This window comes from Aristolochia californica, unplaced genomic scaffold (genome assembly GCF_029961685.1).
Source record: "Aristolochia californica isolate CCGP_79_NKW_82.1479 unplaced genomic scaffold, dmAriCali1.0.hap1 SCAF_9, whole genome shotgun sequence".
Taxonomy (NCBI): Eukaryota; Viridiplantae; Streptophyta; class Magnoliopsida; order Piperales; family Aristolochiaceae; genus Aristolochia; species Aristolochia californica.
The window spans coordinates 37,026,033-37,039,073 of NW_027182290.1; the positions used below are offsets into that span (position 1 = coordinate 37,026,033).

Genomic DNA, 13,041 nt, shown 5'->3' on the forward strand with positions numbered 1-13,041 from the left:
AGAACGCCAAGAGGGAGAACAAAAACGCAAATGACAAAAAATATTTTGGTCGAGGGAGGCACAAACGTGTCCTACGTGCGGCTTCAAGCTAAAGATTCAGAAAATTGGGCTGAAACCCAATTCCACCACTTTAGCCCGAGTAAATGATATGTTGTTTTCAAATGAGCGATAACATCATTCACCACTAATGGCCTAATCGAATGAACTATATAATACGCGTGAACTTCATTTCAAATTCATTGTTGACTAACCCCCCTAAAACCGGAGAGACTTTTCTTTGAAGCTTTGTGCTTTGATCTCTTCCTCCCTTGCCTAACAAATCTTTGACAAACCTGCCCACCTCCGTTGATGAAAAAGAAGACTCCTTTTGCACATGGACGAATCTTCAACATGTATATTCTATCTTTGTGATCTCTCTCTCTCTCTCTCTCTCTCTCTCTCTCTCATACACACTTAATTGACTAATAGAATTATCTCTGTTCCTTCTAAGAATACTCTCTCTCTTGCATTTTCTCAGTATTCGCTTCTCAATGGAGATGGCTCCTTCCTACTTCCCACTCTATCCTCTTCCCAAATGGATCCTCTCCCCCACGATTGTGAGTTTTTGCCTTTAACTTGACCCCTCTTGGTGTTCAAGAATTCGTTCACCGGCTAAATGCCATAGTGACTTCCCAATTCAAGAAATGTCACACTTGTTGAAAAAAGTGTGCATTAGTTATGGAATTGGTTAATGACCCGTTAGTGTACTATTTGTTCGCTACGAAAAGTGGCTCCCAAAACGTTATTGCCCTAAGTAAGTGGAGAGTCAAAGTGAAGTAAACAGGTAATTCACTTTCACTCATTTAAGTAAAACATAAGTGAAAATGAATTCACTTTCACTCGTTGTTTCACTCGACACTCGACATTGAGACTAAACTAATTTACTTAGATTTTAATGAAAATACTAATATTATTTTATTAATAAAATAACTTATTTATTTATTATATTCATACATTTTAATAGTATATTAAATTATTAATTTAAGAGTAATAATTAAGATATCGTAAAAATAATAATTTGATCAAGTATATAGAGTAAATATTTTTGTTTAAATATTCTATTTTTATAAATAATTAAATTATTATTTTTTATTTATGTTATAATTATTGTATTAATTTAGACCAAACAAAAATCTATCTTATTTTATTAATAAAATACCTTATTTATTTATTTATTTATTATATTCATAACTTTAATAGTATATTAAATTATTAATTTAAGACTGATAATTTAGATATTGTAAAAATAAGAATTTGATTAAGTATCTAGACATTATAAAAGTAACCATGTTTGTTTAGGTATATTATTTTCATATTAAATTAATTTAATTTAATATTTATATTCAAATATTTTAAATTATTTATCTTATTTTAATAAAAAATAAATTAAACTATCTTAATAAAGTTAAATCTATCAGAGTATTTTATTAATAAATTTATTCTCTACTTTCCATTAAAATTTTCATTGTGCACACTAACACGATAAAAGTATTTTGCATTTCATTTTCCATTGAATATATTAACGCATAAAAAATAATTCACTTTCACTTTCCATTGGACTTCCAAAGTGCGCTATCCCCCCCCAAGTCAATTTGAACCTAAATTTTCTAAAGCGTGAATTACAGGGTGATATATTTTTCTTGGAGAATGTATTTTTTTGTATCATTGTACTCATTAGAAAGTTCAATAAAAAGTGTAGAAGAAATTTATTAATAAAAAGCTTTAAACAAAGATAGATTATACTTTTTAACTTAATAAATAATAATATTTAAACTAAATGTGTATATTTAATTAAATAATAAAATAAAATTTTATTATAAAGTATTGAAATACCTCTATAATCAAAGACTATCTAAATGCTCTCTCTAAATTAATTAATTAAATGATATAAATACAAGAATTACACTAAGTTGAAATTTTAATTTACCAAAATACCCTGACTACAAATAATCCTATGTTGAAATTTTAATTTTATTATTCTAATTTACAAAATTACCTTTGCTATCAACATAAATATATTGACTATTTATCTTGAAGACATGATATATGGCCAATTTTAATTATATGCGTTTTGATAAAACTTGTAAAAAGTTTTCTCATTATAATAAGAAAATAACACAAGTCTAATACAACCTTAAATGTTCAATTTCATTAAAGTACAATAATCAATAAGTTTGCCACATTTGATATGCTAATAAATCTTGAAAAGAAGTTGCTCTTGTGCCTTGCGTTGCACGCTTCCTTTGATTTCCTTTGAGTATTTCTCTTTTGATCTTTGTCATTGATAAAATCATCACTATCATTGTTATCTTCATCTTTACTCGTATCATTACTCTGATTACCGCCTCCACTTGACTCATTACTTGAATAATAAACTTTATTTTTAAGTATATTTTAATAATCCTCCTTGTTTATGTAATTATGTAAGACACAACAAATAATCAAAAATTTTACTTGAATATTGAAAGCAAACAGAGAGGCAACTTTTAATATTTTAAAGTCTCAAAAGTGCCTCAATAGTTATCCTTAAAGATGAGTACATTATGTTGAACAATTCTCTTGAATCAGTGAGAGGGGTATCTCTAAATTCTTGCATGGTAATAAGTCTGATACGAAGCCAAAAATCCTAGAAGATACAAATATCCAACATCGACTAAATAATATTTGCCTATAAAAAAATCTATTATATATAAGTTAATTAAAAATAACAATTAGATAAAAGTAGACTAAATAATGTTTGTAATGAAACATCATTTACCTTCAGGAACCAAGAGCTTATGTCGTTTTGTTAAAGTCAACTTTAATACATGTGATTCAACTATTGATCACTGCTATCTAGCAAGTACATAATGAAATTGTATGTCAAATGTACAAGATGTCATTACATTTTGTAAAAGAAAACCATTCTTGTCATAGTATCCTGTTTGTTTATCAAACAAAATATATATTTTAATATGACTACCATCAAAGCACTTATATAATCCTTGAAATAAGGATAATACATGTCAATGTTTAAAATCTTTGAATAAGTACGTCTTGAAGATCGTATAATATAATCAAATTAAAATTTAACAAATAACATCTGACACCCCATTAAAATATTTACTGGAAATCTAATTTGATCTATTAAACATCCCCCGATGTAACACTGTATGATTGTTGTTGATTAATAGTAAAACAAAAATATGCAAGTCTTTCTTCCAGTGAGATAATATTTGTATCAAATAAGAATCCTCTACCCTCAAAATCCCGATCAATTTGAGAAAAGAAAATCATGATTCATTTTGTAAACTCTTCAAATTTTAACACGTGATCTTTTTGAAGATCTTTTCAAATATATAGGACCATTGTGTTTGTTATTTACAACGATGTAAGTAATATCTTGTAAGAACAAGTACAACTGTATAAAAAATAATTATAATGATAATCTTTCTTTGTTTGAAAGATTGCCCATGAGTATCTGCAATCTTGCTCATTCAGTAATGAAATAAAATTTCAAATATAAATCAATATTTGACATAGGTATTAAAAATATTTTTACAATGTCTTAACCATAAGAACACAACCTATGTTATCAAATAAGTTTCACAATAGAATAAGGTATATTACAAAAAGAACTCAAATTACATTAAAATGGTCTTAAATAAAATAAGGTGTTACAGTAACAATTACAAGTCTTATCCTATGTTAGTCTAAGGCAATGCATTAAAGTTAAATATGAGTTATTTATGTCTCTCTTATGATGTCATTTGAATGAATATTGTTTTTCTTCTCTACAGTGTTCAACAATTGAGGGGCACGAAATTTCACTTCTTTAGGCAAGTTTGGGATTTCTAGAAAAGTTTCATACCATGCAAGTTTTGTATTGACTTCCTTGGGTTTAAAAATTTTCATAAGTGTTATTGTCATGTTATTAATGGTTTCGATAAACTTCTTAGAATTGTCAGCATATCATTGAAATCTCTTCCTGCAATGATTAGAATTTCCTCAAACTTTTTGTTGTTTTGGTAATCTTTAGTTTTGGACTTCGTACCATTATGAAATGACTTTAGAATCTCCCTAATTGAAGTCACTTCATCTATACCTTTGATTAATGTCTCTTCCACCACAAGCGGGAGGTCTTCATCAACTTCAATAATAGTTTGACTAGCTACTCTTGTGGCTATGGAGTTTCACACTACTAAGACCAACTCTTTGAAAATGTTGATTGTGTCACAAAGACCTTTATGTCCATGCCCTCATAAACTCCCGGAGGAATATGTGGCTTCTAAAAGATTTTTTGTACTATGCCTAATATAGAAGTTAGTTCTATACATATGGCTAGTAACAAGAAAAATAAATGCAATAGCTAAATGATGATGGACAATATCGGTCAACCATAAACTTTGTGTTTGTGGATGGAATCTCCCGAGAATGGTTATAATGGCAATTCCTACCCGAATAAATGACTACTGGAATGGGTCATTTGCCAAAAAAAGGGTGAGTTGTAATCAAGATGACATTAGAATGATGAAAATGGCATAGTTCGATTCTTCTCTTTCATACCTTGACCTACACCTAACTTACCAACGTTACTAACCATAATGTATCAAATAATAATGGATACCATTATTCCAAGAGTAGGGCCTATATTTGTTAGTGATTCTCTATTGCCAATTACTGTGGAAGATAAAATATCAGAAAGGGTGGACAAGGAATGAAAATCTGACCGAGGATTCACAGGGGATATGAAAATTGGGGAAAATCCAGATTAAATCCCTTATACTTGGTTTGGTGAAATTGGGTGGACAAAATTGTCAAAAGCTTAATTATTTGAATTCAGTTTAAGTATGATGGGAATAATTTTCCACAATTAGTAATTTATTGATTGTTAAGCTGATCCACTTACTATCTATTATTTGATTTACTATTCCTTTATATTGGAATGAGTCAATAGTCAAATGTTTTGGCAATTTCTTGCGGGGCATGAGATCTCAGTATTCACAAAGAACTTAGTCTTGTAAGAGGAAAGAATGTTTCAAAATAACCCACTTCATATGTTTGAGTATAAACCCTAGGTTACCAGTTATGCTTTGTATCTGTTCAAAGCACCAACAACATTATGTTTTGTAGTAAAACCCCATCTACAACGAACAACCTCAGCAGTATCAAGAGGATAACATAATTCCCATCTCCTCTCGCATAACAACCTTCCATTGTGGAACTGCTAAGGCCTCAATATGACTAGGAGGAATAGAAATAGATGATAAGGTAAAAAGAAATATTTTAAACGAAGAGGACAAATAATTAAAAGAAACATAATTGGATAGTAGATGTTTATTAGGTGAAGATCAAAAAAAAAAAAAAAAAGGAATTAGATCACTAGTCAAGGACAGTAAAATGGATGAAGTAGGCACATGATGTAACCTATCGGCTATGATGGCTCCATCAAATGGATCCTCATGAGACACCATAGGCACCAGATGTACAAAAAGTCCAATTATCAATAAACTATGGCTCTTACCTCTTTAATAAGTTCATAAAACTTGCATTAACAAATTAACTATGAGAGGGCTCTAGAGAAGGAAATTCAAAAATAACCGAGTCAGGCGTATGAGGCCCCCCTTCCTGGTCATCATCTCCCTCATGTTTTCGAACTTTCACCAATGTTGGAGATGAGAAATCCAAGCACAGCCCATGAATAGCTTGTTCGTACGAGTGTGACAAATCTTGGGTGGTCAATTGGTGGTACTCCACAAGCTGGTGAAGACACTGGTTCTCTCTGGTTAAATTAGCATTTTCATTTGCTAATCGAGATTTCTCTGCAAGAAGTGCCTCCAGTTGAAGCCTCACCTGTTGGATATTGCACATATAAGCCCAACAATGAAAATTATTCGAAAGGATGATGACTAAAACTAACAAAATTCAGCAGACAACCGATATTACACATTTCTATGAGAAACAGAGACATTAATTCGTACCAGATCATCTTCCTCTGGTCTCAAACCCTTAACAAAGCCATCTCGGAGCCTCTTGTTTTCCTCCTCAAGGAGAACACATCTTTCTTGCAAAAAACTTAAGCCTGATTTAATTGATTTTAGTTCTCTCGCAAGGGATGTGGCTTTAGTTGCCATAGAAATTGCACGCTGAGAAAACCAAAGCAAGCATTAGCAATGCAAGAGATAAATAGATGGGACAAAGGAAAGTGAGATGAGAATTACAAACATTTCTAGCTTTCTTTAGCTTCTCATTTTTCTCAATGCCTCTTGGGTTTTGCTTGTCTTTGCTTTCAATCTTGTATGATGACTCGTCAGTCCCACATTGATTTTCAGTTTCCCGAATCTCTTCTTCCTTTCCCACCACTTTCTCTGAGTCTCTGTTAAATAGTTCTGTTAATGATGGCTTTGCTAGATCTCTTGCTCCCTGAGAGAATACAAAGTTGCAAAATACAGGGGAGGTGAGCAAAGTAAGCAATCTTAAAAGCTGCAATCAGGAAATGCTACCAAAGTCAAAAACTGTTACCTAAATCTAGAATCTAAAAGATCTGCGTTGAATTAATATTAAATTTGGAGTCAAGTTCTAAGGCTTCATATTAGCAGGGTCGCGTATGTTTTGCGGAGAGAAACCTCACATCAAAACATCATCTTAACATGTATAATTGAAATATTGAGAGGCAACGGAAGAGCTTTCCGCTTGACTGGCCAACGTTTTGAAAACATATCTGGGGCAAAACAAAATATAGGTGGCTATCAGGATTGCAGAGATCTTCTCATTTCGCCGGCTCCCACTTCCTGGAAATCCGACCACAGTGTATGAAATCCGGTGATTGAGATCAGAATTAGTCAAATAGCAAGGATGACATAGGTTTTATACTTTCGAGCTGAGGAAAATGCAAAATTTACCTGCAGAGCATCAACTATATTGTTTGTGAGTTGAGACAGAGAAGATGCAACCGAATCGAATCCTCTAAGCAAAAGCATAGTGTCCTCTTTGAATCGTTTCTCACGCTCCTCTTCCAATACATCCTGCAAAAAATTTCAAACAGGAAACCCAGTTTCATTTTCTCTGAAAGAATGATGATGACAAGAAAGAAAGAAAAAAGAGCGGCATTTCCAGAGAGAAATTGAGTTTTCTCACACATATGCCAGGGCCCTTGCGCTTTCGATTTTCAAGAATGGCCTCAATCCGATCGCTAAAATTGCTCCAAAAATGTTCTTCTGAGGTCGGACTAGGCTGAGAAGAACAAGAAAGGGAAACAGTGACATCCTGAAAAGGAAGAAAACAAACGATAATGTAAATTTGAGTTTTGTGAGAGAGGCGGATGGAGGAGAGGGGGCCGCGGTGAAGATAGAGATAACCTTGTTAACATGGGTAGGAGAAGGGCTGCTCAACGCGACGGCCATAGGGAAATCTGGAGACGGGATCCTGAATCTCGAGAGGATAACCCAGGGAGGTAGAAGGAGGTTAAGATCAACGGCTACTAGTTTAAAGGTTCTAACCTGCTGTCGTTTAAAAAACGGGACGCGGAAGACTTTCTATCCCAACGGTACAAATCCAGGTATGCTTAAGCCGTTGCCTTCTTCGACAATGACCACTCTACTCTTTCTAATATTCTATTATTCTTAAAAAAATTATTCTTAATATGTGAGATCAATTACATGCAACTGATCGGGAGGGGTGAATAGGTAGGGTGCCCATGAGTCGGCTCACAAGCCGACAAGGCGAGCTTGGAAAATCCCGAGCCTTGTTTCAAGTTTAAGCTCAAACTGAACTCAAATGAAAATTGAATTGAGTAGCTTTTTTTACCTAAGACATAAATAGAAGAATAATATAACTAAAACACCTTTAATTGAGACTCTTCTATGAGGCCTTCTCTTGTGAGATTCATGTAAGACTCCACCATATTAACTCTGGCTCTATGAGGTTTGTTACTGTGAGAGGTATATAAGACTCTTACATATCTGTTCTTCAACACTATATATTAACATTTTTTGCTCATATACAAGTACTCTATTTTGATAAATGTTAAAGTTAAATATATAAAAATCTATCCCAAAATGGCTTTCATCACATGTTAAAAGCTCTTAATAAATATAGAAATTTTCTAATATTTGATCCACAAACTATCTTAAAATATGATATTCACTATTTTGTTCTTAGTTTTTACTTTTTACAATTAAACTACCTTATCCCAGTTACACCCAAAGTTAAACACTAAAAGACAAATATTAGAACAATTGAACATAAATGGAAGACTAATATAACTAAATCATTTTAACAAAGACTCTTTTGTGAGACTTCATCCTATGAGACTCCCGTAAGACTCCACTATATTAATTTTGGCCCTATGAGATTTATTACTATGAGAGTCATGTAAGACTCTTTCATATATACCCTACAACACTATATATTAACAATTTTTGCAAAGGCCCCTATACAATTACTCTATTTTGATTATGTTAAAATTAAATATATCAAATTCTATCTCAGAATGGCTTGCATCCACAAACTATCTTAAAATATGATCTTCACTATTTTGTTCTTAGTTTTTACCTTTTTAGAAGAAAAAAAATCCTTTTCAATTCCAATCCAAGTGTTCAACCTTAAACCCCAATCCTGTGGACAATCAGATAATTGGTTTTAACCCATAATTAGCAACCTTCAGATTGCGGGATTGGGTTGCAATTAAGTAAACTACTGGGTTTCTCTGATTAACTAAATACTCACCTATGATCAGATTGACTGTATTGATTTGCGGTGACAAATTTATCGTTGTCGGATGAATTAGGCTGAAAGTCGACTGAAAAGGCCTCCTTACTTTTTCATTTCCCCTTAAGCACCTCTAGTCAGACGTGATTACCCCCAGCTGTACGCTCTGAATCTCTTTCAGCACCTCTAGAACTTCGTCCATGGAGGGCCTTACCTCCTTTTCCTCCTGCAAACACCTAAAAGCCAATTCTGCCACCAGCGTCACCATCATCCTCACTCCATTGTTGGTTTCAAACCCGAGACAGGGATCGACTAAATCTTCCAGCGCTTGTTTCCGAATCTTATTGACCGCCATATCAGCCAGGTTTATCTCCAGCCGGTGCCTAGTGATGTCCACCGCCTTCTTCGAAGATATTAGCTCCACCAGAACCACGCCAAAGCTGTACACGTCGCTCTGGACTGTTAACTTGTAAGACTTGTGATAGTCTGGGTCTACATAACCGGGAGTTCCCTGCGGAGTAGTGGAGACATGGGTGGCATCCATGGGGAGCAAACGCGACAACCCAAAATCCGCCACCTTGACGCCGAAGTTCTCGTCGAGGAGGATGTTGTTGCTTTTTATGTCCCGGTGGATTATCGGCGGCTCCACGGCGTGAAGGTAAGCCAAAGCCTCTGCGGTTTCAACGGCGATATGCATTCGAAGGGGCCACGTCAGAGCCCTGCTTTTGGCGCGCTCGCCTTGGAGATGGTCTGCGAGGGTGCCGTTGGGGATGAATTCATAGACTAGAAGGAGCTCCCGGCTGTTGCGAGAGGTGCAGCCGTATAAGGAGACGAGGTTGGGGTGGATTAGCTGGGAGAGGATCTCCACTTCGTTCATGAATTGATTCTCGCCTCTGCAGCTACTCTCGAACAAGCGTTTGATTGCCACAGAACGCCCATCACGAAGCATGCCTGTTAGAGAGCAGATACAATTGGGAACGTGAAATTGAGCGGAAGATGCTGAAGATCACAGAAATGAATAGAATTGAGCCAATGAATAAATTAATTAATGCTTGACTACCATAGTAAACAATGCCAAAGCCGCCACTGCCGAGTTCGTTAGAGGAGTCGAAATTGTTTGTAGCTTCTTGGAGCTCCTTGAAAGGGAAGACACGAGTATTGAAAACAGAACTTCCGAAAGTGTCCAGGGCAGATCTAGAGTACTTGTTTCTGGGGAAGGTATTGACGGAGGTGAAGATGATTTTTCCTTTCCCTATCTTGGAACAAAGGAAGTAGAAGAAGGTGCAGACCATGAGGCCTCCAATGGCTCCGACAGCAGCTGAAAGAGGCAATTTGTTTAGTTGCTAGTATTTAACCCAGGCACTTGACAGGTATTTAAATAACACATTATATATATATACAGAGAGAGAGAGAGAGAGAGAGAGAGAGAGAGAGAGAGAGAGAGAGAGGGAGAGGGAGGGAGGCTCGATCAGCGCTTATGGTTGTTCAATTGTCGGTTTTTTATTCTCTCTTCCTCCTTTGCACAACCCAGAATATCTTCCTATTTCTCCCGCTTCGTCCACTTCTTCTTTCTTCTTCTCTCTTTCATCTGTTTTAGCTTGGTCGAGTTCTTGCCGTCTCGTCGAGATGAAATGCAACGGTCAGAGATATTGCTAGCTTCAATCAGGGTCTTCCCGTTCTAGATCCGAAGCCACCAAAGCAGTTCAAGAATAATGTCTGGTGCAGAAATGAGCTTCCGCTTTGAAGAGTTGGCAGTAGTGGATTAGGAAGGGTAGAAAAAGCCTAGCTTCCAAGAATATTTGGTGGTAGATTGGTCAGTAACCTCGGAGGAAGACTCTGGTTTTTTTCTAGTTCATCAACTGCGCTAGACAATAAAGCAGTCCAGCTTTCCCCCCAAAAATGCATCAAGCATGTCCTATCAGACTTAGTATTTTTTGTCCGATAGAAGATCACGAGAGGCTCAATACCCAAATTCTATAAAAGGTCACCTACGTGCCTGCTATTATAAAACGGACATGGAATCTAAGCAGTTTTTCTCTTCTGCAAGCAAAAGGATACGAAAGTCAACAGACATGGACTTCCTCAGAGGAAGACACTTGACTGCGATAGATTTCAGTAGCTTCAGCCGTGGTTCCTGGTTCCACCGGATTTCTGCAGGACTTTCGCCGACCAGTCGTGGATACGGTGGGTATTTGTGAGCAACGATGGGAGCATTCCAAGGACTGGCTAGCTCCAAAAAAACAGAGGATGACACCTCTCTCACTCTCTCTTCCGCTTTCTCTCTCGTTATCTCTCTCTCTCTCTCTCTATTTCGAAATTTACCGCAACAGCTCATTGTTGGGAATCCTGTGCGCGGGGCACAAGAATTCCAATCGGATCACGAATGTCCGGAAATAAAAAACAAGAACTAAGACCATGCTTACCTGCCCAAAGCTTCCCCCGGCCTTTTCTGCCTGCAATCAATAAGATGAAATTAGAACTCTGTGGGTATCGGCAAAGCAGTCTCGCAGATACTGAAAGATACAAAAGAGTTGGGGAATATAAAAATATCGCTACTGAAATACCTTTAGGAGCTTGATAGTGGTCATTGGGATCTAAGGAAAGTCAAATCGTCACCAAAGAGTAAGAAAACGTAAAGGAATTACCTGCAGGAGATAAAGAGCGGAAGCAGGCCACCTGTTTACTCCATTCTTCATGGGCGTTCCCACTGCATACTCCTGTCTTTTTGTAGCAATTAGAGCAATTTTGTTTGCTTTCCCACACCAGGATGAATCCAGATTCCAATCCGGACAAGAGGCTGTCGCTCCCCTCACCAAGCTGCAAAGGAAGCTCGAAAACTGAACACTCTTGCAAAAACACAGAATATGTGGCATTTTCCACTTCAATATTCTTCTCCAAGTAGTAAAGATCATAATCTCTGCAGTTGGGGTAATGCTGTAGCCCAGAAAATTTGTAGGATGGAGTTGCGAGATTTTTCTTGCATTTAAAGAAGCTAAACAGAGTCGTTACGAGCTTGAAGGTGAGAAGACCAGAAACGGGCAGAGTAAAATTGCGATGGCAATCGCAGTCGTTTGATCGCAAGCTACGACTAATATCAATGTCTTGGACTAAGAGAGCCTGATGATCATATGAGATGTTTTTAACAATGTAATTTTTGTCCGTCCCTTGGACACTAATCTTAGGCACGGATTCGTTGCATTTGATTTGATACAGACTACATCCCCTCCCGGAGAAGTTGGAGAAAGGGAACCTAACGTCGGAAAGGTTCCCACAGGAGAAACTATGACATCCAGGTAGGGTAAACAGAGCAGCAGAAGGCAGGCAAGCAGAGAAGAACAAGACGAGAGTAAGAATAAGAGGCAACGAAAGAGAAGCCATTGAAAAAATCGTAATGAAGCCAAAAACCGTAGCAAATTTATTTATACTACTCTCGTCTTTTTAGCTGAACTGGGGAAAGAATGGAAGAGAAGTGATTAACGCGGACAACATATTTCAGATTTCCTCCGAGTGTTTGATATGCCCGACGACTTGGACGAAGACTTCATCGGAGAAAGTTAACGCGTAAGACCACCGACTGATTGCACGAACGACGCGAAGACGGGTGGACGTCAATTATCTTCACCGCAAAGTTTCTTGGCTGATTCAAATCGTGGCCGGCAAAGGGAAGTGGCAGGAACCACGACGACAAAAAGGTTCTATCGTGGAGAATGTGAAAGAATTCAAAGAAAAGCCTCATGGCAAAAAAATAGGGTCATTTACTTAAATAATGGATTTGAAATTCCTATTTACCAAGATATTAAATTCCAACACTTATTTTCCAAACTACCTGGTTGAAAACCATGTGTCTCGGTCAACTAGCCACATCACAGAATCCTGTCCACCGTGGAGCCATGTCAGCACATTAATTAAAACCCTAAAATTCCTTCTTCCCTCTTACTGCTCGCCGTCCACCGTTCCTGGGTTCCTGGTCACGTTTCCCGTTTCCCGTTTCCCTTCCAGATCGACCAGGCCTCTTCCGCGATTACCCCCGTCTAGCTATTTTACGGAGCCGACGAACTCTACAAATATAATTTATCCTTCGGCCCTTTGATCTCTCCATTTTACTCTTTCTTCTTTCCTCTTCGTCTTTGATTTCCACGGCGGTGTCAGAGCTGAAATTTGAATGGCAATGGATTCGGGCCTTGGGACGACCAGAGGTTCTGCAAGTAGGATCTTAACGACGTTCTGAAGCTCTTCATTGAGGTTGGTCTCGACACTTGCAAGGGAGGCTCCAAATCTGCTCATGCCTTCACGCCTCTGTTACAGAAAACCAAG

General features: G+C 36.7%; 2 protein-coding genes across 3 annotated transcripts; both read right to left on the reverse strand.

The window, feature by feature from the left end:
• Positions 1–5,325: 5,325 nt before the first annotated feature.
• Positions 5,326–7,503, reverse strand: LOC137941071 (uncharacterized). 2 transcript variants are annotated; one of them, XM_068786319.1, is made up of 6 exons: positions 7,377–7,503; positions 7,156–7,251; positions 6,921–7,043; positions 6,244–6,441; positions 6,000–6,164; positions 5,326–5,871 (listed from the first exon to the last, which is right to left on the reverse strand). In XM_068786319.1, the coding sequence occupies exons 1-6, from the start codon at positions 7,419–7,421 to the stop codon at positions 5,578–5,580; spliced, it is 921 nt and encodes a 306-aa protein (XP_068642420.1). In that variant the 5' UTR covers positions 7,422–7,503; the 3' UTR covers positions 5,326–5,577. The 2 variants fall into 2 exon arrangements, with proteins under 2 accessions (XP_068642420.1, XP_068642418.1); XM_068786317.1 differs by having other exon boundaries at positions 7,156–7,284.
• A 1,099-nt stretch (positions 7,504–8,602) lies between these two features.
• On the reverse strand, positions 8,603–12,105 carry LOC137940919 (LEAF RUST 10 DISEASE-RESISTANCE LOCUS RECEPTOR-LIKE PROTEIN KINASE-like 1.1). The gene is made up of 4 exons (XM_068786031.1): positions 11,373–12,105; positions 11,151–11,180; positions 9,788–10,045; positions 8,603–9,678 (listed from the first exon to the last, which is right to left on the reverse strand). Exons 1-4 carry the CDS (start codon positions 12,103–12,105, stop codon positions 8,861–8,863), a joined length of 1,839 nt encoding a protein of 612 aa, XP_068642132.1. The 3' UTR covers positions 8,603–8,860.
• Positions 12,106–13,041: the final 936 nt, after the last annotated feature.

Bases quoted from the DNA above. Each gene is read 5' to 3' on its own strand.
- LOC137940919 (XM_068786031.1), bottom strand. From the start codon at position 12,105: ATGGCTTCTCTTTCGTTGCCTCTTATTCTTACTCTCGTCTTGTTCTTC. The intron at 10,046-11,150 runs GTAAGCATGGTC...TGCCTCTTTCAG, and splicing joins CCGGGGGAAGCTTTGGGCAG to CTGCTGTCGGAGCCATTGGA. The intron at 9,679-9,787 runs GTAGTCAAGCAT...GCTCTCTAACAG, and splicing joins CTTTGGCATTGTTTACTATG to GCATGCTTCGTGATGGGCGT.
- LOC137941071 (XM_068786317.1), bottom strand. From the start codon at position 7,421: ATGGCCGTCGCGTTGAGCAGCCCTTCTCCTACCCATGTTAACAAG. The intron at 7,044-7,155 runs GTGAGAAAACTC...AATTTTTTGCAG, and splicing joins GCAAGGGCCCTGGCATATGT to GATGTATTGGAAGAGGAGCG. The intron at 6,165-6,243 runs GTTTGTAATTCT...TGGTTTTCTCAG, and splicing joins AGCTAAAGAAAGCTAGAAAT to CGTGCAATTTCTATGGCAAC.